The sequence below is a fragment of the Callospermophilus lateralis genome, chromosome 14 (assembly GCF_048772815.1).
Source record: "Callospermophilus lateralis isolate mCalLat2 chromosome 14, mCalLat2.hap1, whole genome shotgun sequence".
Lineage (NCBI taxonomy): Eukaryota > Metazoa > Chordata > Mammalia > Rodentia > Sciuridae > Callospermophilus > Callospermophilus lateralis.
This window is the reverse complement of record NC_135318.1, coordinates 90,941,144-90,964,068: the sequence shown is the minus strand read 5'-3', so window position 1 is coordinate 90,964,068 and position 22,925 is coordinate 90,941,144. Positions and strand designations below refer to the sequence as shown.

The following is a 22,925-nucleotide window of genomic DNA, read 5'->3' as shown; positions in this document are numbered from 1 at the left end:
AAGAGAGATTGTGTACCTTTAAAATGGGGACCTTAAGGAAAAGCAATGGCATGTGAATCAGGGATATACCCCCAGAGAGAAGCAGGAAGAACCACTCCTCAGAGGCTCTGGGAGACATCTGGCCAAGAAAAGGGAATGGGAGTGCATCTGATGTATTGGATGTGATTGATGAATATTTTAAGTTTCTTCAGAATCGGGGGATAGATGACTGATAAGTAGCAAGAAAATACATAAAAACAAAAAAAAAGACAATTATTTTAACAATTGCTAACATCTATCAAGGGAAAACACAAGTTATATAAAAATTGAAATAAACATTAAAAATGAAAAAACCCAATAGAAAAATAGACAAATCCATCAAAGTCAATTTATTTGATTGGTACCAGGGATTGAACCCATGGGTGCTTAACCACTGAGTCATACCCCCGGCCCTTTTTATTTTGAGACAGAGTCTCCCTAAGTTGCTGAGATCAGCCTTGAACTTGTGATCCTCCTGTCTCTGTCTCTGGAATCACTGGGATTTTAGATGTGTACCACCACACCTGGTTTTATGGTCAATTTAAAGAAAAAAGAAGACAAAAGGCCAATTAAAAATGTCCAGTACCACTTGTAATTAAAGAAACAGGTGGTTGAAAATACTTAGGATAACTAACATTATCAAAATGTATGTGAGAAACAAGTAATTTTATATACTATTGATATGAGGTAAAATGAAATTGTTTAGAGGACAGTATTTTAGGTGCACAAACTTCAAAGGCAACAGTTGTACTTCCATCTTTTCTAGAGAAACAATCTTGCATCATGTTTGTAACAGTCTGTATGATGTTGGTACCTGCCCTGCTGTAAGTATGACAGAAGACCATGCTGCAGCGGGTAAACTGGGTCTCTGTGCAGTGATATTGAAAGATCTATAAGATGTGTTTGTAGAAAAATCAGAATATAAGTTTTATTTATATGGAAAATTCAACTGTGTTCATATTTATGTGTGTTCATGCATAGCATATATCTGGAAAAAAGATAAACTTTAGCAATTAGCACTGAATAAGAACATTCGTGGATATTCATGTATGTTTGAGTCTTCCCCCGACCCGTGTGGGCAGCCGAAATTAAGGTCACTTGTGTGAATTTCCAGGGACATCAAATAAAACACAGACACACGCTTTACCTTTAAACAAGCTTCAGGACGGCTTTTCTGCTCTCGGCCTCAGGCTCCCCAAATGGGGGAGCAAGAGAAAGTCACGAGAGGCTGGCGAGAGAGAGCAAGCTCATTTGGAAGTGGGCTTTTATTGGGGGGACCCTTATTCTTAGAAAGTTCCATCCAAAAAAGGCCAGAAGGGGCAGGGTTACAAGGAACAGGTGAGTGTAACTCAACCCAAGGGGCCATGGAGCAACACACCTACATCTGAAGGCACGCCCTCAACTTCCTGGACCGGGACAATGTCCAGGTCACTATAAGATATAGTGACTGGTCAAAGCCTCTCAGCTCCAGGATGGAAGGTGCAAATCATTCAGAGTGGCTCCCCATAGTTGGGTATACATACTTATATCTAGTGAATGTTCTGGCATAGATTTTGTATACATATATATTACACATACACATACACACACACACACACACACACAAACACCCCTTTCATTCAATATTAAAAAAAAAATCATTGCAGTCATGAATTTTCTATCATTTTAAAAACATGCATTTAAATAAGCTTTACCTTTAAAGTATCCTATGTCATAGACAGACATATACAATGTGGAAGATTAAGCAAACATAATATAGCTTAAATTATTCCCAATCTCTCCCATTCATAAGTAATTTCAAGAAAATATGAGGCTGTAATATTCATCCCTATTTTTTCTTCCCACACAAGACAACGGCAAACAGAAATATGTCTAGATGACAAATTATTGGAAGTCTATAGTCATTGTATGAAAGCCAGAAAAGGGAAGCTAAGTGCTAATGTGTGAATATATAAGCATGGACACACACATACATGAAACATCAGCCCTCTATTCTCTAAATTCCTTTGCTCATTCTTCATTTGAATGTCTTTCTGAATCATACAATTTTAAATTTTGGAAAGTTACTAGCTAGAATTAACTCTAAAACAGGGCCTAGAGAGCCAACAATCCCCACCACTGGGCACAGGACGCCCAGGTCAGAGCGTGTCTGTACCTTAGGCTTTTCCTGGACACTGGGAAGGTCCTCCTGGGACAGCTCCACCACTTGATGCAACTTCTTATGAAGCTCATCCATTTTTTGCTTTAATAGCTGCTCTTCAAAAGCATTTGCTTCTTTCTTTTTCATATAATGTCTGTCTTCATTTACTTAAGGAAAAAAAAAAGGTTTATATGCAAAGCTTAAATTCAGTTCATCAGAGGAATACATAACACATGGATAAAAAGTCCAATTTTAAGATGGCAAGTCCTATTTTAAGATGGCAACATTTTTTAGTCTTTTCCATATTTATAATCTTTTTATGCCCTTAGCACAGTAACTATTAAATTCAGAGTATAAGTTGCAAAAATTTATGATGATCAAGTCTATTTGGTAATAGCACAGTATCTTATTAAATGCTTCTCATAATACAATTGGGATTGTGCTAATCATTTCAAAATAACTGATCATTTCAGTTTTTTAAAAAGATACGATTCTCTAGGAAGTAAAAGTAAGAGTTGGGGCATCAAGCATGCTGTCAGTCACACAGCCCAAAACTGGCTCATGAGACAAAGTAGACTCTGGCTGGACACTTTCAGGCTGTGGCATGTGAAGGAAAAAATTATCAAGGCATAACTCAAAATGGATCCTCCAAGAATACTGACTGACTTTTTGTTGTTGACCAAATATGAAAAATAATGAACAACAACAAAAAAAGGCTCACAGAGTGCATATGGTCCAACACTACAGAGAGTATAAAAGTCCCAAGTGGAGCAAGGGTCCATCTTCCACATGGTTATAGCAACAGCCAAGTGCAAATGCTGGTGTTAAGGCACACCCTGTTCCCTGTAGGGAGCAAATCTCAGTCTACTCTGCAGTCTCTATGACTAACCCTAACCCTAACCCCTAAGACAACACTTTGATCAGGGGTCTCCTTCAGCGTGTTTTGTTTGTAGTAGGTGCAGAACTTGGAAAATCTCTTCTGAACTTCAGTTCCTTTCACAGTACAAATGACTTACAGCTTTAGAATAACTATATACAGAAGTTCAACTCCATACTATTAGATAATATTGAAAACATTTAAAATACTATTTCACTAAGGCTAAGGTGACACTGGCATGAATATCTAGCTCAGGGCTGGTTTAGCCATGGGCTCGGCTGTCAATACGTGAACACAAGTCTTGAACAAACATAGCTGCTACGCTGGTGTTTAACAGAGACTGCTAGGCTTCTGACAGGACGAGCTGGAGACATTTTTTGAAGTCTTTCAGCATAGTCAATTATTTGACCAAAAATGTAATTACTCATTATTTTAATTGACATAAAAACAACTCAAAATATAAGACTATAAGACAAATACCCCATTGTTCATGCTTCCTTCGTTGATTGTATTTCTGGGCTCTCAGTTCTTCAAAGGAAAATTCTGATTCTCCATGAATAAGCTTTTCCTTCCAATACATAACAACCTGTTGAACATCAGCTCTGGCTGCTGAAGATGAGGGCACAGGATACTCTGATTTAGAAATCATGATCACCCTTTTTTCCCTACAGGGGAAAACACATCACTTACAACAGTGTATGGAAATAATTCTGGAAGGAAACTAAGTAATAGAACTATGCAATGATTGTACTTGCATATTTGACTCTTTATCACAAGCTGAAGGTATTGTTCCAGATACTTCTGAACCCTAAAATACAGAAAACAAACAGAAGCATTTACTTACTGAAAAGAAAACTTCACACAAATTACCTCATAAATCAATATGACAATATATGAGTAGAAAGGCTTCTTAATCTCCAGTAGATTTCTACATGTTCTTGGTAAAATTTCAATTAATAGCTAAAGCTTTAGTTTGCATCATCATTGGTAGTATAATTTTTGCAACAAAAAGAGCCCGTAAACCTTTAAAAAAAAATCCACTAAAAATTTCTTCTGGTATTACTGAGGTTGTGTGTGCCAACAGCTGAAGCTCTGGGTTTTTAAACTGGCTCCAGTTGGGTATGAATCAAGGTAGGGATCCTGGGCCTATGAAAGAGGGAAGCAGAACAAGGAGGAAGAGGGTCTTGGTAGGAGAAAAACTGCTGGGGAGGAAGTGAACAGGAGGTTGTATGGAGGGGGCCCTTAGGTCCCATAACAAGTTATATTCGTGAGTTGAGAATACATTTAGGTTAGATGGTCACGGGCCCAGAAAGCTGACATGGGGACGGGCAGCTGACATGGATGTTAAGTCACAGGAGACAAGGTTAAAGAAAAGAGATGCCAAGGTGGATACAGAAAGGAGCCAGGAGGACCGTTCAATACTATTTCTGTACAACCTACAATAGTCACCATTACCTGATTCTTAGAGATAGAGGCTGAGTTCTTTCCTTGACTTGATTTTGATGGTACCATTTGGTTTAAAATTGAAGCATTATGCAGAGGTTTCGAGGTCCTAGCTATAAGGGAAAACAGGATAAAATAAGGAGAAATAAGAGAAAAATCATAGTAACCAAAATTATCACACAATACATCCCCTTGATCTTTCAGTAAGCAGCATAAGAAATAAATATATTCAACTACACACTGCCTCAGAAAATGGAACTAAAATATTTTGTAAGTAAGTATTTTAGAGACAATTTCTGACCAAATCAAAATGATCAATAAGTACCCCCAAATAACTGTAAAACTGGTTATTTAATCAGGATAGGATAGTCAATGAAAATTGCTGAAATGTGGTATTTATTTCTAAGGGAAATAAAGCCCTGCCATGTTTCCTAAAGTTGCCATCAAATACATTTGATTCAATTCAGAACAGATGGAGTTCAGAGTATCTCTTTTTGATTTTGTTTTTTAAATCCCCAAAATAGAGTGAAATCATCAAGTAGATTTGTCTCCTTTAAAGTGTATTATTACCAAAGTGTCTTCCCCATTACCTGAGACAGTATAGTTTGGTTTTCATTAAATACTAGAAGGATTTGCTTTTTAAAGGGAAAAGCAATCAGCAAAAATTAGCAACTAAATTACCAACAATCTGACATTGCAGAAAGTATTATTTTACCTTGAGCTGGCAAATCGGTTTCAGTGAGACGTGTCTGAAATAACCTAAATGATAGAAAAGGCATTAGTATAGATTTTAAGTTTACAGTCTAATATATACTGTATTAAAGTAGAAATTAAAGGTAACAGCTTACTATATGTTAATAAAGACCAAGGTTGAAGTAATATAGTCAGACAAAATGCTAGGAATATTTTCATATCTGATGTACATATATTAAAAAAATTCCTCAAGTCTGTAAATGTTATAATAGAGTGTCTGGACTCCTACTTTGGTTATTTTACCCATTTGGAACAAAATGAATATTAATATTTGGGAGAAAGAAGTGAAAGTACAAAGCTTAGACCACTTATTCAAAAGGTATCTAGATCCATTACTGCCCATGCTCTGTGAGGACATCTCAAACGGGTCACTTCACAGCAATTTTACACATCAACTCTGTGGAATTACATGCAATTCCTAAGCCTCACATTGGTGGGTAATGCAAGCAAGAGTGCATACTAAAAAGAGAAGAGATCCACAACCAAATGCTAGACCTTGTTTTGCTCTTAATTCAAACAAACTAATGGTAGCAAAATCATTTTACATGATGGGGAAAGACTGAAAATTAGGTGATACTGAAGAATTACTTTTAATTTCATAGGTGAGATTATCTACTAAGATTCTATAAGAAATAATCTTTTGGAGAACTTATAGTAATAATTGGGATAAACTATTTAGCTATTTCGAATCTCCTATAAAAGTCCTCAGCACAGAAAAAACATGATCAAATGTAATAATTATGGAAAGTAGGTAACGGTAACATTTCTGAGCAGTTTCTTTTCTTTACTCTGTAGCGACCAAATTTTCCACAAGATTTCCCCATAAAATAGATAACAATACAATGTAAAAGCAAACATTTCCTCTCCAAGTAGGAAATGCCAGGAGGAGCTGTACTTAGAAGCTACCTGTACTGCTGTTGCAAGAGCTCTTGAGGTTCAGCCTGGTTTTGAATTCCTCTCCGAAACACAGCACTGGCCTGCTGCAGCTCCCCCTGGGCTTCCAGATGCCCTGCCCAGGAAATGTACAGAGGAGATGACTGAATTCCAATCCCCTGGTTGTAGAGAAACTCAAAAAACTGATGTGGGTCACTGTTGTATTCAGCCTACAGGAACCCAGAAGAAAAGCACAGAAGAACAATGAGGCAAGGGTGGAGGAAAGATGTTAAGAGCTGGGCTGGGGCTGTGGCTCAGAGGTAAAGTGCTTGCCTAGCAAGTGTGAGGCCCTGGGCTCCATCCTCAGCACTACATAAAGTAAAATAAAGACATTGTGTCCACCAATAACTAAAAAATAAATATTAAAAAAAAAAGATGTTAAGAGCTACAGGGGTGCAGTTGGATAAGAATAATTTCTAATGTTTTAGAGCATAGTAGGGTAACTATGGTTGGCAAATAATATTTCAAAATAGAGGGGTGCATGCAGGAGACAGAGCAAACTGGCATTTATGAATGAATGTTCCCAACACAAAGAAATGATAAATATATGAGGTGATGGATACTGTATCCCATAAATGTGAACAATTATTATGTGTCAACTAAAAATTTTAAAAATATATAAATACCAAAATAAATTAAAAAACAAAACAAATAAAACACAGAACTGCTAATCTGGGTCAGCCCAGAATCTAGCTAGCCCTCCACCTTTCTGTATTTGTGGAGGCTTGAGGATATACTATGTAGGCGAAGGTGTGTATGGTTCTCTGGTCACAAGCCTAAGTTAGGATCATTCCTTTCCTTGACATTCAATATCCCCAAAATTACCCAAACTATTTCCTTAGACAGTAAGTCTATAAAAACCCATCACATGAAGTATTACTTGTGTCTTGCTCTGAGCTTGCTCAAGGTCCATAGTTGCCTCCAACCAGTACTCTGTAATTCAGTGAACAAATTCATGTTTGCCTTATCCACTCCACTCATGATTTTTTATATCTCCAAGCCTTTGACTTCCAGGTTGAAGAGATGCAATCTTCAGCCTGAGCCTTCATTCTCCCCTTAGTACTAAGTGTAGTTTCTGAGAGCCAGAATGCTCCCCACTATTTACTCCCTGGAGCTCTCCTCACACCTGGGAGTTTCCTGCTCATCACGTTTCCTACCCAACAAACCCTCTTTTACTTTTTGGTTTCTATTCCATGTTAGAACATGTGCAAACTTGAAATAAAGGAGAATTTAAGAACTGAATCAATGATTCCACTATACAGAGCCAAGGCTATACACATCTCTAGTAATCCAACTTTTAAAAATTTATGACTGCAAACAAGGAATTAAAATAAAAGACAATCTAAAAGATCTTAAAATATAGGTCAAAAAACAAAAGTTCAACACGATTACAGATTTGATTATCGATATGAAAGTATACTCACAAATTTTAAACAATAATTGATGAATCTTGGGTCATTGTGGTATCTCTTTGTAACTAAAAATTCCTTCATTAAATGTTCTAGTAGCATTATCAAGTAGTCTTTATTATCAGGAAAATTCTCTTCTACCCACTGCATATAGCTAGAAAAATATGGATAATGTTAATTTTCCATAGTACAACATATAGTTGGTTTAAAGGAAAAAACAAAAACAATGCCCCTACCCCCCAAATCCAAATGCTAACCTTTCCCATTCACCAAGTGGGTCATTTCCTTTGTAGCTCTGCATATGGGCTTCAAACATTCTAGAACAAATAAAAGAATGCACATGAAAATTATGGATAATTTATAAGAGCAAAATATTTAATTATATATGATTTATATCATATATTATGTTTATATTATATATTTATCATATATCTAAATATTGTATTATATTATATATTATATATGTGATTTATATACCTTAAAATAGGAGGAAGAGCATGAGGAAAAGATTAACATCAAACTGAGGCGAGTGGTGGGAGGGAAAGGGAGAGAGAAGGGAAATTGCATGGAAACGGAAGGAAACCCTCAACGTTATATGAAATCACATATAAGAGGTTGTGAGGGGAAAGGGGGGGAAAAACAAGGGAGAGAACTGAACAACAACAGATTAGGTAGAGAGGGAAGATGGGAGGGGAGGGGGGAGGGGATAGTAGGGGATAGGAAAGGCAGCAGAATATAACAGTCACTAATATGGCATTATGTAAAAATGTGAATGTGTAACTGATGTGATTCTGCAATTTGTATTTGGGGTAAAAATGGGAGTTCATAACTCACTTGAATCAAATGTATGAAAGATGATATATCATGAGCTTTGTAATGTTCTGAACAACCAATAAAAATAAATAAATAAATAAATAAAAATTTAAAAAATAATAATAATAAAAGTAGAAAAAAAAAAAAGAAACTTTAAATACCAACCTAAAAGCTACATAAAATTTAAAAGAGCTCTCAGAGGTGGTCAAAAAACTCAAAACAGTCAGTATTTTTCCAGAGGAAAGTTCATCCCTAGCTCTATCCCAGAGTCTCCTGCTTCTGTCCCTGGTCCCCAGGGTTGCTAACCACCCTGAGGGTCAGTGCCTGGAAACTTGCTGCCCCTTCTCCTAACAGTGGGATATAAGCTAGACCCTGCTCAGATCCCTTCTCTTGCTTTCCAGGAGCACAGCGGAGACTGAGTTGGAATAAGATCCAATAAGGGCTTGCCAGCAGGTGGATAGACAAGATTCCACAACTGGACACTCCAGATAGAGTTCATTTCCTGGGCCCCAATGTAACACAAAGTTCCTGAGGAAGAAAAGGTGATTGTCAGTTTTCATGAATCAGTCACTAAATTCCCATAGAACTGTTTCCCTGACTTCCAAATACCCAAACACATCTTAAAAAAAAAAAAAAAATCAACCAAGCAAAGCAAAACTCTTGTGGCAGTTCAGGTGCTAGTGGGGCAAACAAGCAAAAAGAAATTAAATAGTGTCAGGTTACATTAAGTACCAAGAAGAAAAAACAAACCAAATAGAAGGGGTAAGAGTTACTATTTTCAGGTAGGGTGGTCAGGGAAGGCCTGCCTCTGAGGGCACTGACGGGATACCACCAGAAAGCCACAGAGCTATCTTGGGAGAAAATGGTCAAGGCTGAGAGAACTTCAGGAACCAGCCTCTTCCTGGAACAGAAAAGTGAGCCAGTGTGGCTTTAGTATGATAAGCTGGGGAAGTTCTAATTTGCATTTTAAAAGTCTTCCTTCCTCCCTGTGAAGATGGTAGGGATGGGAACAAAGTGAGAATCAGATAGGAAGCTACTGAAACACCCAGTAAGTTGGACTACATGTGGGGAATCTGGCACCTCTCTTGGGGCGAGGAAAGGACTTCCTGATGGGACTGTGTTCTGGGTATGAGTCAAGATGAGAAGGTCTCCTAGGTTTGCTATCTGAGAAATCATTAGATTTTTTTTTGAAAAAGGGATTTTAAAGCAATACTTTGGTAAGAGACAAGAACACCCACCTCAAAATACTTCTTTGGCATATTTCAAGATGGATAGTCAGAGAAGTGCAGGCAGAAATGGCTCTGAAAAACTATTCTAAGAAAAACTTGCATCAATTCATAATAGCAAGGTAAACAGATCGATTTTCTCTAAGTCCACCTTAACTCCTCATTTCCCTTCTGTTTTTTATTTTGATGCTCCCAGGGTCTTGCACAGGATAAAATCTGTATACCTTTCCTCTTATTAATCTATTTATTGTCAATTTATTCCACACACTCAATTAAGGACCCTCAGAAAGTAGAGAATCTTAAACTATACTTTATTCTAGCTATCACCTCCACAGACAAATGAAATCATTGTGTCTTAAGACTAAAAATCCAGAAGCCATGATAGAAAAAGCCAGAAAAGTTCAACTATATAGTAATGAAATGCTTCTACATGTCAAATAAACAAAATTTTTTAAAACTTTCCAAGTCAAAAGAGAAATGATAAACTGGAAAAACAAAAGGACTTCTAGAAATTGAGAAGCAAAGTTATAAACCCAATTTTTTAAATGAGCAAAGGGATTAAAAAGCATTTCACAAAGAAATACAAAAGGCTCTTAAACTTGAAAAGATGTTAAACCTCTCTCATAAGAGAAATTCACTGTCAATAAGATACAACTTAGTCAATAGATTTTGCAAACAAAAATTTTAAACATAACAAAAGTATACAGGTAAGAAATGGAAGCAGGCACACTCAAATCTTGCTTGTAGGTATCTTACCAATATCCCAGATGGATTTGCTCTTCATCCAGGAAAAACACTTTCAGGAATCTAGAAAACTGATACATCTGGGTATATGCAAAATACCATTGCCATTATGTACATTTTTTTTTTAAACTACAACACTGTTTGTAACAGCAAGATATTGTAAACAACCCAAGTGTCTGTCATTGAGGATTTTTGGATCAATTATGGTATATGCAATATTAAACAGTTGTCTAAAAAATTTTTTAAAAAGAGTGCTATGTATTGATAGAAATCTCCAAGGATATCTTAGGCAAAAAAAGAATGGAGTTGCTCTGCTACATTTCATGTGAGATGAAGGCAAGAAATGTACACATACAGACACATACATATACATACACTTTAATAACGTTAAGTATATGTCTAAGAAGAATCACTTGGAAAAAACTAATAAATAAATAAACAAAGGATACATATGATAGGGTGAGAGTAGACAGGTACAGGAATTGTCAGTGAATACTTTCTAAATCTTTCTAAAACCATACAAATATATTATCTATTTTTAAACCTTAAAAATGATTATTTGTAAATAATAATCATGCCTCATAACAGAGGAACAAACCCCTATAATGCCAGAACTTTTCCTCCAAAATGTGTAATAAACATAACCTTTGCCCAAAGTAATTCATGTTCACACCAACCACATTCTCCAGGAAAATGGCTTAAATACACTAATAATAAATCAACCCGTTCATTAGAGCAAAATAGTCTTTAGAAAGTCAAAATAAGGGCTGAAATACAGATTTCCTTTTAAAAATGGGGGTAGAGGAATAGGACTTCCAAAGAAAAAGTCTTAAAAGATTTTTGTTTTGAGTATATTGACAACCTCGGTCTTGTGATTCCCCAAATATCTGGTAAAACTAACCCGTTTTACTTCTGCCCCATCTGATTTAACCGTTTCAAATGTTTTTTTAATCACAGGCTGGGCAAGTCACACAGGCTATGGGAACTTGTCAACCGTTGGCGGGACGGAATAGATGAGCCGACAATAAGGCACTTTTTTCATTTAAGTGTTGTGTACTAAAGACTTTTTAAAAGAGCAATAGGATTATGAGTAAGAGAGTTATTGTAAATTCTCTCCCTCTGTAGTATAATTTTTAAATGAGTGACTTAAGACACGCAGGGCGGGGTCTTGGTGGCAGGACATTCTCCTCCCACAGCGGCGCCCCAAGCGCTCGGATGGGTTTCCTTAAGGAACAGCAAGACCTTCCAGGGCCTCCCAAGCTGCCGCAATGCCCCTAAACGGTCGGGGTGGCCGCAGATCTCGAGTCGCCAGGGTCTCAGTGGGACCACCCTCTACTCGGTGACTCGGAAGTGGCCCGCAGCCTTGGGGCGACTGGGGCCCCAGACCAGGAACGCAGGCAGGTCCGTGCCGAGGGCCCAGGGCCGGAGGGCCAGAGCCCTAACTGTCCCAGCCCCCTCAGGGGCCCAGAGTCGAGGATCATGCGCTCGCGGCGCCCACACCCCACTAGGCGGACACTCACTGAAAGACATTTTCCGGGTTATCCATGGCGAGAGGACGCGGGCCGGCTGCAGGACCACAGACAACGAAAGCTAGCACCACCGCCGATTTGAATCTCCCGCGCAGCCGCAGTCGCGGTGCCGAGCGTTGGCAAAGCGCCTGGCCATTGGCTGTGGCAGCAGACGGTCTGGCCAATCGCCGAGGCCGTGGCCGGGAGACCAAGTCCCGCCCCCTGCGCGCCGGCGGCTCCTTCCCACTTCCGGCCGGCTCAAGCTAGAAGAGAGTGTGCGGTCGCTGGGCGGCCAGGGGAAGCCGGAGTGGCTCCCGTGTAGGGGTTTCTTTCTTTTTCTTTCTTTTCCTTCCTTCTTTCTTTTCTTCCTTCCTTCCTTCCTTCCTTCCTTCCTTCCTTCCTTCCTTCCTTCCTTCCTTCCTTCCTTCCTTCCTTCCTTCCTTCCTTCCTCCCTCCCTCCCTCCTTTTCTTTCTTTTCTTTCTTTCTTTCTAACTCTCCAAGTTGAAACTGGTTTTCGTAATGTCACGACGAAGACATCTTTCGAGGGAAGACCTCGCAGGACTTCGGGTCCGTGAGACGAAACACTACGCGGCCTTGGAGTCCTGAGAGCCACGCCTCCCTGTCCCCTTTGCTTAAACTGCAGTCCTTGTGCCTGGTACGTGGAGCCAGGAAAAGCGGTCCCACCTGCTCGAGGCCTCCCCTCGAAGGGGCGACTTTCCATCCCGCGTCCTGGGCTGTCGGGAAAGCACCAAATGACCCAACCAATGAAGCCCTCCTCGCGGATCCTAAAGTGCTGTGCACTGGAAAAACCTGAGTGGTCTTGGTTTACTAACTGCAGCATAAGGGCATGCATGCTTTTAGGTGATTTTAGGGTTGGCAGCGTTAATTATGCATGGCATGTGAAGGTGGTGGTTTGGGACCCTTGAGACCTCTGGACTTGGCTGATGTAAAAGACTGGGTGCCCAGGAGAGAACGAGGGCTTTGGAGAGGTGACAGAATGCAGGGAGGAGGTTTTCAGATTTTGGTTTTTTTTTTGGTTAGGTCTAGGCATTCTGGAGACCGAGGTATTATAAAATCCTATGATCAGTGTCCAGGTATCCAAGAAGAAATAGAAAATATGTGATGTTCCTTAATTGAGAGTGAGTTGAAAAAAGTTAATCTAGCCTTCTCTGCCCCTTAGTCTTTAATAACTTACCACTCTACCACTCAAGGTTATTCAAAGACTACTTGACAATGTAAGTGGAATATAAAGTACTGTTCATGTGATTACCTTCCTTTAAGAAAGAGGTCTTGTGAATGTTCTGGCTCCCTTAGGCTTCTCAAATTAAATTACTAAAAAAAAAAAAAAATTATATATATATATATATATATATATATATATATATATATATATATATATAGCAACTTCTGGAAATCTAGGTACTGAGTCTGGAATTTCTTCCAGCAGACCCATTACTTTGGAACTATACGAGTGTCTGATTGACGGAGTTTATTACTCAGAGAATGCTCACTTTGAAGTCTTTAAACAAGTGCTAGTTTCTACTAACCATCACTAGAACTGAGACATTTTTCGTTCTACCAACTCAAGCATCTGATAGTGGCTCGGTTAGTAATCAGGAAATGCTGATATTCACCATCTGTCGTGAAGTAGGTGCCATTAGACTTATACCTAATTACAACCCTTAGAACTTGAAATTAAGGAACTAGTGGTTTTATCTGGGACATGAAGATACAAAGAAAATGTCTAAAAGTGGTGTATGTGTATATTATGAGCCAAATGAGAATTCAGACTGTATCTGCCAGAGGAGGTCAGAGAAGTGGGGAGGTAATGAGACCTTCATTCATGTAAGTCTTCACCCGGGAGGTAGGGCTTGTATGGGCCTTCAAAAGGAGTTGGATATAGGTAGGAGAGAGTCCAGGAGAGGTAATTCCAGGTGTAAATCTGGATTAGAGGGAGATCACCCTTGAGGACTCATGTTAATGAGTAAGAAATCCTATCTTAGGGGACTGGTTTGATATTTTGATGTCAAGTCTTGAGTGCTAGAATAAGGAGTTCATATTTGATCACATTAGTAACAGGTCTTTCTGGAACAACATGTGTTGTGGTTGTAAGGGCCTTATGATTAGTTATAGTTAGCTCTACCTGTTTTCTGCAAGCCACAGAGATTGTCTGCCCTCCTTCTGCTACCAGGAGTTCCTGTTACACTAAGCTTATGCATGGGTAAGGTATTCTGCATATGCTTCCACACTACCCTTTATGAAAGGCACATTGACTCTCTTTTTGTGTTTTATTTATTCTAATTTGTTATGTACGACAGCAGAATGCAATTCAATTCATAGTACACATATATAGCACAGTTTTTCATGTCTCTGGTTGTACACAAAGTAGAGTCACACCATTCTGTCTTCATACATGTACTTAGGGTAATGATGTCCATCTCATTCCACTGTCTTTTCTAACCCCATACTCCCTGTCTTCCTCTCCCTCCCTTTTGCCCTATCTAAAGTTCCTCCATTCTTCCCATGCTTCACCCCCCATTCCCATTATGAATCAGCATCCTTATATCAGAGAAAACATTGGGCATTTGGTTTGGGGATTGGCTAACTTCACTTAGCATTATATTCTCCAATTCCATCCGTTTACCTGCAAATGCCATGATTTTATTCTCTTAATGCTGAGTAATATTCTATTGTGTATATATACCACATTTTCTTTATCTGTTCATCCACAATGCCAATTTTCATGAATGTATCTACAAGTAATAGTAATAAAACATGAGGGTTGTCAGTGGTGATTAGAAACTGACATTTTTTTCCTATGAGTGACATCTTGGCTTACTTGGTCTCTTCCTTTTATCCATACCTAGGGAAGTTGCCCTCTGCCATTATTCTGAGGAAGAATGGAAATTATTCTCCTCACAGTGTGTTCATCTTGATGTCCCCCCAGGTTAATTAGCCCTGTGGTGTCTGGGATTTTGGGGAGATAATGGGAAGAATGGGAAGTATAGGCAGAAGAGAGTGGTTTGTAGATTTTTTTTTTTTTTTTTTTTTTTTTTTTGGTACCAAGGATTAACTCAGGGGCACTTAACATCCTCATCCCTTTTAATTTTTTTATTTTAAGACAGGGTCTTACCAAGTTGTGTAGGGCTTCTCTAAATTGCTGAGACTAGCTTTGAACTTGTGATCTTCCTGCCTCAGCCTCCCAAGCCACAGGAATTATAGGCATGTACTATTGTGACCAGCTAATTTTCAGATTTTAAATTGGTATTGAGACTAATGGAATGTAAAGAGGGGAATCAGATTTTATGAAAGTAGAGTTCTGAGAACACAATGATGGTTTTGATAACTAAAAAGAGAAAAGAATAAAAAGTCATTTGGGGGCCTAGAAGAATTGACAGAAACAGTCTATTGGATCCAGAGAAAGCTGTAACTTTCATTAGAGATGTATTGAATAGGATGGATGTGAGGTTAATCCTGGTTGTCGACCTGACTGGATTGAGCAATACCTAGAGAACTGGTAAAGCACACTTCTGGTGTGTCTGTGAGGGTGTTGGCAGAGACAGTTGCAAGGATCCGCAAGAGGGGAAAGACCTGCCTGAATGTGGGCCATATTGTCCAATATGCTGGAGATCCGCATGGAACAAAAAGCAGAAGTGGAAAGTTTGCACATGCACCTATTTGAGTCTTCTTGAATGGGTACTGCCATCACCTGCAAATATTAGACCAGATTCTTTAGCTTCTGAATGTGGACTTGGAATGGCAAATCTCCAGAGGACTTCCATGTCTTCAGCCTTGGACTGGGGTTGCATTATTGGTCCCTCTGGTTCTAAGGCTTCTAGTAGCAGCAGCAGCAACAGCTGCTGCTGCTTCTTCTTCTTCTTCTTCTTCTTTTCCTCCTCCTCCTCCTCCTCCTCCTCCTCCTCCTCCTCCTCCTCCCTCCTCCTCCTCTTCCTCCTCCCCCCTCCTCCTCTTCCTCTTCCCCCTCCTTCTCCCTCCTCCTCCCTCCTTCTTCCGTCTTCTTTTTAGTTGTAGATGGACACAATACCTTTGTTTTATTTATTTACTTGTATGTGGTGCTGAGGATCGAACTCTGTGCCTCATCCTTCTTCTGTCTTCTTCCTCCTTCTTCCATCTTCTTCTTTTTAGTTGTAGATGGACACAATACCTTTGTTTTATTTATTTACTTGTATGTGGTGCTGAGGATCGAACTCTGTGCCTCACATAGACTAGGCAAGTGCTCTGCCACTGAGCTACAACCCTGCCCAGCTTCTAGCTTCCTGGACTGAGCAACTGCTGATCTCACCAGCTCTCCAGCCTGTAGACAGCCTTTGTGGGGCTCTCTGACCTATCCAGCCTCTGACTGTGTAAGCCAGCCTGATAGATGTCCTTGTAATTACATATACCTTCCATTGGTTCCATTCTTCTGGAGAATGCTGGTTGATACAGGATTATTATTATTATTTTTCCTTCTATAAAATAATACTAGTCACAGTAGAAGAAAGAGACAGACATGGTTCACTGCCTTCTGGAGCTTATTGAAAGAAGTTTCACATGCTGCTTTCTGAAGCTAGAATATTTTTTTTTTTTTTTTTGCCTTAGAGTCTTATGTCTACAAACCAGGAATAAATGAAGAACCTATGAATAGCTTTAATACTTCAATGAAGAAAATCTATAAACTCTTAAATACTAACATTTTACAAAAATGAATGCAAGAAAAAAATACCAAAGGACTAGTAAATGTGCTGCTCACTTTAAAAAAAAAAAAATCTCTACTTAGAACCTTGTGTCATGGATAGGACTCCAACGTCCATCTCATCTAACAATTGTCTTTAATCTCCCTGTGCTCTTTTTTCTCAAGCCTGAGGTGAGAGTGCAATAATTCTCGTGGTATATTGAGTCTGTTAAATAATAATCTTCATTTCATTAATTCACCCTTTGTGTTATTTTTGGCATTGCCATTGCTTCAGTGTTTGTCACCTTATGTCCCCAAACCCACCCTCGAGGGGAGAGGAGAGGTTTTGTTTGAACTGTGTGAGAGCACAGATCTGCTGTGTCTAATCCATGCCTTTTCTGAGTCAGATGTGGAAATGCAGCTCTTCCTGTCAAACTCTATTCATCTTATAAGCTGATTTCAATATTAAAATTCCATCCATCTAAAATGTCTCTTAGATTTGTCTATTTTTCTGAGGGAGGCCAATAAGGAAATCATTTTTATTTGTATGTGGACTTTTGGTGACTTTGCATTCTACATAATTTCCAAACTTTTTGGAAAAGAAAACTCAGGTCACAGGGTAATAAGCCTCACCCTTGATTTTCCCAAGACATAGCAAATAAGCAAATGACCTAAACTCACAATCTGTGTGACAGTTTGCTCATCTACAAATGAAAAACAAAACCCATTTCCTTTTCATCATGTTTCTTCGACTTTCTGTGTCCTATAATCTCATAGGATTTTCCACTTAATCCCTGATCTGTCTTGGGAAGTCACATGATGTCAAAGTTAGTGCAGTGTTTAGAGAAGGATAATGATGACCTTTCTCTAGGTTCTGCAGATGTGGCCTAAGCAAATAACCACAGATATACCTATGCCTTTCTTTCCTTGAGAAACAGAGCCATTTAGAGTAGCAGCATTAGATGTATGGCAAGTGCATTGTGCTTGAAACATTATAGAAGATTGGAGTAGTTGCAGGGCTGGGGTTGTGGCTCAGAGATGGAGCACTTGCCTAGCATGTGTGAGGTACTGAGTTCGACCCTCAGCACCAAATAAAAATAAAGATATTGTATCCACCTATAATTTTAAAAAATAAATAAATAAAAAAGAAGATTGGAGTAGTTGTAGAAAGCTGAAGAGTAACTTAAGCAACTACCAAATACTAAGATTAAAAAAAAAAAAAAAAAACGAAAAAAGAGATAGCTCCATCTTGGAATTTTTTTTCCCACCTGAGATGTGTTATGACTTTGAAAGATGTCTATGAGATTAAAGCCCAGTATCTTCTCTGTCACAGCAGCCTGGGAACAAGAATGGAGTCAGCTGGACCTGGGGACTGAATCCCAGCTTCCTGTCCCCAAACAACCTTCCTGTCCCCAAACAACTCAAGTGAATACCAAGTTGTTTCCCTTTTAGTCCCTCTTCTCTCTCCTTGCAGGTGGCTTGTTCCTCCTAAGCGCTGTCTTGCACCTCTGACCCGTGGCTGCTCATCTTCCCTCCACACTGGCTACTTCACTCTGCTTCTTCAGAAGGCCTCTCCCTTGTCAGCATGGAGCTCCTCCTTTAGCGACTGCTTCTGAACACTGGGTTGGATCCTCCCCTTGTTGTACATGTTATACTAACATAGTTTCTGGGGCAAACTGTCCTGTTCGTTCTTAGAAACAAAACACATACTTGAAACTTTCCCTCCTTAAGGGCATTTTCCTGAATTCGTAGCACTCAGTCCCCCCCCCCCCAACTAGGCCCCTTAAAACTGAGTTGCTATAGTTTGGATCTGGAATGTCTGCAAAGGTTCATGTATCCTCAGCTCAGGGTTATTAGGAGGTGGTGGGAAACTTTAAGATGAGACTTGCTGAGAGGCTTTCTGATCATTGGAAGCATAATCAGAGCAAGTATTGAAAATAATAATTTGGCCTTTTTATTTGGGTGAACCCAAATGTGAGACACTTGGAGGCTGCTATGTTTGGGGTAGGTATCCCCCAAAGGTCCACGTGTTAAACTCTTGGTCCCCAGAGTGGTGCCATTAGAACTGTTAAGAGTCAGGGTCGAGTGGAAGATCCTTAGGGGGGATCTTAGAACCCCAGTCCCTTCCTCCCCTTCAGTTTTACACCACAAGATGCTCCCACTGTGATGTACTGCTTAACCACAGGCCTAAAGCAATGGGGCCAATAGATCATGGACTGGAACCTTCAAATCTGTGAGCCAAAATAAACCTCTTCTCTTTATGAGTTTATAATCTCAGGCAGTTCATTGTAGCAATGGAAAGCTGACTAGGACCAAAAGAAATAAGAGATGGAAAAATCAATTTTCCAAGAAGTAGTAGACCCCCCTTTATGATCATTTCTTGTATTTGCATTAAGTATTTCCTGTGGTATCCTCTTAAAAACTTCAAGCTTTCATTCTGTTCTACTCTTGTCAGCATTTTCTCAGTCTTTAGCTGCATGTATATCACTGAATAAACATTTTCCTATTCAGACCCAGTTGGCTTAGTGAAGGTTTGGATGGTATTAAAATTTGAAATCACTCAGAACCCATAGAGATCAGTTTTCCCCATGTTGTTAGCCTCTTTGGTTTTTCTGAAATCTATGGTGCATTTTTATCAGTATTTCTCAACTTTTTCATTAATTTATGTCATGATACAGTAATTGGTACATATTTGGAAGAACACCAGTGGCATTTCAAAGACTGCTAAATCCAGATATTTTAGTTGCAAGGAACAAGATAATTTATTCACCATAAAGTAAACTTACTTAATAACACAATAAACTTACTTAATAACAATAATTCTGGCTGGTGGGTGGGCTTCAGGTAGTTTGATCAGGACTCTAACTCCCTTTCTCTTCAGTTTTCTCAGTTCTATTTCCTCTGTATTGGTTTTGTCCTCAGGCTGACTTTCTTCGTGGCAGCAAAACAAAAACGACTTACTACACAGTCCCAAATGCCTTCTATGCCACTCCTAACTAGTTAGATTACTTTCCTTCCCATGAAGCCTCCTCAGAAATAGTTATATGCCCTCGGAAAATATGGGGCTTTGGGAACTGAAATGGGGAACTTGTGCTGGGGAGCCCTGACAGGTATACAGCAGTCTCCTTATAATCACAGTTCTCCTTTATGGGGAGGTGGCCCATGCCTTGTTAGGGGGCTCTTCTTCCTGCCAAGGAGGGTATCCACCATCTAAGAAATAGCAGTCTAGAGTAATTATTGAAGAACAAAAGACGAAGTTGGAAAGACAGTTTCAAAAAGTGGAGCCTTGATAGGTCCAGTCCACACAGGAGCTGGAGCTGGACAGCTAGAAGGTGGCTCCTGTGGTTTATTTAAGGGGCACATCAAAGGCAGGGATAAGGTTTCAGGGATGGAGTCTTGCCTTGTGATGTGATGTCTTGTAGTCAGCAGCTTGATTGGCATCTTGGCAGGTCCCACCCATTTCAGAGGGCTGTGCGGCTATAGCAGGGCACCCCATCTCTGGTGCTAAGTGGGACCTTGGGCAGAGCTGAAGTTCACCTGCATCAGGAGGTCTCTACCTGTAGGGGTGCCATGGGAAGTTCCCAGTGCCAGACCTGTCCCCTCACTGGCTGTGATGCCCCTCACTGGCTGTGGTGCCAATTGTCCACATACAGACCAAAGATGGATCTTGACACTGTGTCACGTTGAAGAAGAAATTTAAAAACCACTGGAAATAAGTGGGTAACTCTGGCTAACTGCAAACTACTGACCCATAGTTGCTTTGGTCATTAGTGGGTGACCGCTCTTCATTTTCTTCCGAAGACAGCCTTGACCATCACATTGCTATGAGAGGCCAAAAACCACAGGGCCTGCATACAAGCCCAGTAGAGGGCAGGCTGGGGGGCTAGAAGATGCAGCAGTCATGGTGCCCGCACGTCCCGTGTTCTCTGGACTTCCATGGCATTTGGAAAAGAAAAAAAGAGATTTCAGAAAACACAATGCCCTGTTCTATTTGGATTAGCTTTTCTTGTAGACCCTCTTTTAGACAGAATTGTGTCCCTCCCTGAAACTGAAATATAGAAGTTCTAGCCCCAGCACCTCAAAATGTGCCTCTTTTAATACCCTGTCTTATAAGAAGGGAAAATTTGAACACAGACACCTGAAAGAGAGGACAGTATGGAGAAGCACGGAGAAGGTGGTCATCTGCCAGCCTGGGACAGAGACCTGGAACAGATCCTTAGTGGTTCCTGGAAGGAACCAACCCTGCTGATACCTTGGTCTTGGACTTCGAGCCTCCAGAGCTATAAGAAAATAAATTACTATTGTTTAAGCCACCCAGGCTAGGGTGCTTTGTTAAGGTAGTTTGTTCCAGCAAACTAATACTGACCTCCAGCGTATGTCCCAACCTGGCCTGTTTCCCTTCCCTCTAAATGCCAGTTGAACCAGCGGAGGTAGGGGGTGCAGCCTGAGTGCTGCAAAACTAGGGTCCCCCGTGGGGAAAATGGCCCTCTCAAGTCATCCCTTGCCAGTGGAATTGACAATGATTACAGTTCTTTTGGGAAGTGCTATCAATACCTACCCAGCTCACTCCCAGGAAGAGAATCCATGGAGTAAAGCACAGTTGGGGATAAGGGATGTGTACAGGACACCCAGTGCCTAGTGACCAGCAGCCCAACACTGGAGTGAGGCGTGTGCTCAGACACAGGACGGCAGTGTGAGCTGTAAAGCAGTCAACCTGGAATCTTACACACACTAGAAGGATCGAGTCTGGTTTGCAGCGATGATCTTATGTTCGGTTCTGCCCAAAAAGCAAGAGGCAGAGGCAGGAAAATAATTCCAATATTGTAAAACAAAGGTGAAAAATGCATATCTCCACATGATTATATAACAGAGGTACAGATAAGAAAGGGTATTGTTATTAGTTTTGTAAATAGTTGGTTTACTAGGAAAAGGACAGAGGTGTGTAAAGAAGGAAATAGAAATAAGAAGGGAAAATGGAAATTTTCAACACTTACTAAACTTTCTGAGTAAGTGCAGCATTAGAAAGAAGCCAGAGGAAGAGCAAAACAAGTGGGATAGGGGTGGAGAGTAATAAAGGCAGCAGTAATAAAGTTCCCAAAAGCAAGCAAGAGAAGGTCCCCAAGAATAACTCCTTGAACTACCTCAGCATCAGCATCCCCGGGAAGAAGTGGAGATGATGCACCAGAGCCCATTCATTGTGTTCATTATGCTTGGCTGCACTGAAATTGGTGGAGCAGCCCATATCATCAAGAAAACTCTGACATGGTGGGATGTTTCTCTGGTTTTACCCTGTTATAGTTTTTGAAACCTTGCCTACCTTCAGTGTTTCCCTATTCCTAAATACAGCTGGGAACCCCTAAGCTAGGAGAGGGGCTGGGTTATGGAAGAGACTCTTACCCTCTGCCTCCCCACCCACCCCTATGTCTGGGCCTATTGATGTCCCCATGCCTCTGCCTTTACTTACTTCAGGAAATGTATGGTACAAACTGAGCTGAAGGAGAGGGTCCAAGTCAAAGAACTTGCCAAGGAGCTGAGATTATGAAGAAAGGGACAAAGCTTCAATTGTGCAAGACAGGATGGAACCAGGAGCCAGCAAAGAGGCAAAATGTGACCTGAAGCAAGTGATTTGGGAAGCAAGATGAGAAGGTCCTGCTGAGCCCCATTAACAGAACAGGGCTCACAGCTCAGTGGTGCCCTGGCCAGAGGGTGTGTTAGGTCACCTTAGAGATGCACAGCTCACATGGAGAAACGTGTATTTCCATGCAACCTGAGCGGTCCCCGCATACAACTTCCCAAGTACTTCTGCTCTCAGAGTGAGTGTTCCCTGTTGCTCATCTGAACTGGAGCCACCTGTACTATATGCAATTTGAAATTCCGCACTGGACTCCTACTTTGGTCTTCATGGCATATTTCAGCATAAGCATGGAACCCTTTCTTGCTCTTAGAAGCCTACCTTTCTGAGCCCAGGATTCTCTTCTAGTCCCTGCAGGTGAACTTGCAGCTGCCACACTTTACCGGTACTCTTCCCTGGATTCCTCATGCTGGGCCTTGGTGCACCTGCTAGTCTGAGCTTCTGACACCAGTCCCACAAATTGGGTTATTTTCTAGGGAGTAGGGTCAAACCCCAGCACCATTTGTTGAAAGACTCATCTTTCTCAATTTAATTTCCCTGTTGAAAATCAGTTAACCACAAATACATGGGCTTATTTCTGGACTCTCATTCCATGATCTACATGTCTATCTTTATGCCAATACCATGCTGTTTTAGTAGCTTTTACTGTAGCTTTGGAGTAGATTTTGAGATCAGGGTGTGAGTCCTCCAACTTTGTTCTTTTTCAAGGTTGCTTTGTCTATTTTGCTTCTCTTCTAATACCACATGAATTTTGGA

At 40.3% G+C, this 22,925-nt stretch overlaps 1 protein-coding gene across 4 annotated transcripts in view; it reads right to left on the bottom strand.

The window, feature by feature from the left end:
* Positions 1–11,902, bottom strand: part of Bub1 (BUB1 mitotic checkpoint serine/threonine kinase) — a 49,734-nt gene extending 37,832 nt beyond the window's left edge. For 3 of the 4 annotated variants that reach the window (XM_076833416.2, XM_076833418.2, XM_076833415.2), the window contains exons 1-9: positions 11,877–11,902; positions 7,831–7,890; positions 7,589–7,727; positions 6,138–6,334; positions 5,194–5,237; positions 4,491–4,591; positions 3,791–3,843; positions 3,516–3,700; positions 2,174–2,325 (exon numbers count right to left, since the gene is read on the bottom strand). In XM_076833416.2, coding sequence (XP_076689531.2) covers positions 2,174–2,325; positions 3,516–3,700; positions 3,791–3,843; positions 4,491–4,591; positions 5,194–5,237; positions 6,138–6,334; positions 7,589–7,727; positions 7,831–7,890; positions 11,877–11,902 — 957 coding nt within the window. The remainder of the gene's footprint in view (positions 1–2,173; positions 2,326–3,515; positions 3,701–3,790; positions 3,844–4,490; positions 4,592–5,193; positions 5,238–6,137; positions 6,335–7,588; positions 7,728–7,830; positions 7,891–11,876) is intronic. The other variant, XM_076833417.2, reaches the window with a different exon arrangement.
* Between the last annotated feature and the right edge of the window lie 11,023 nt (positions 11,903–22,925).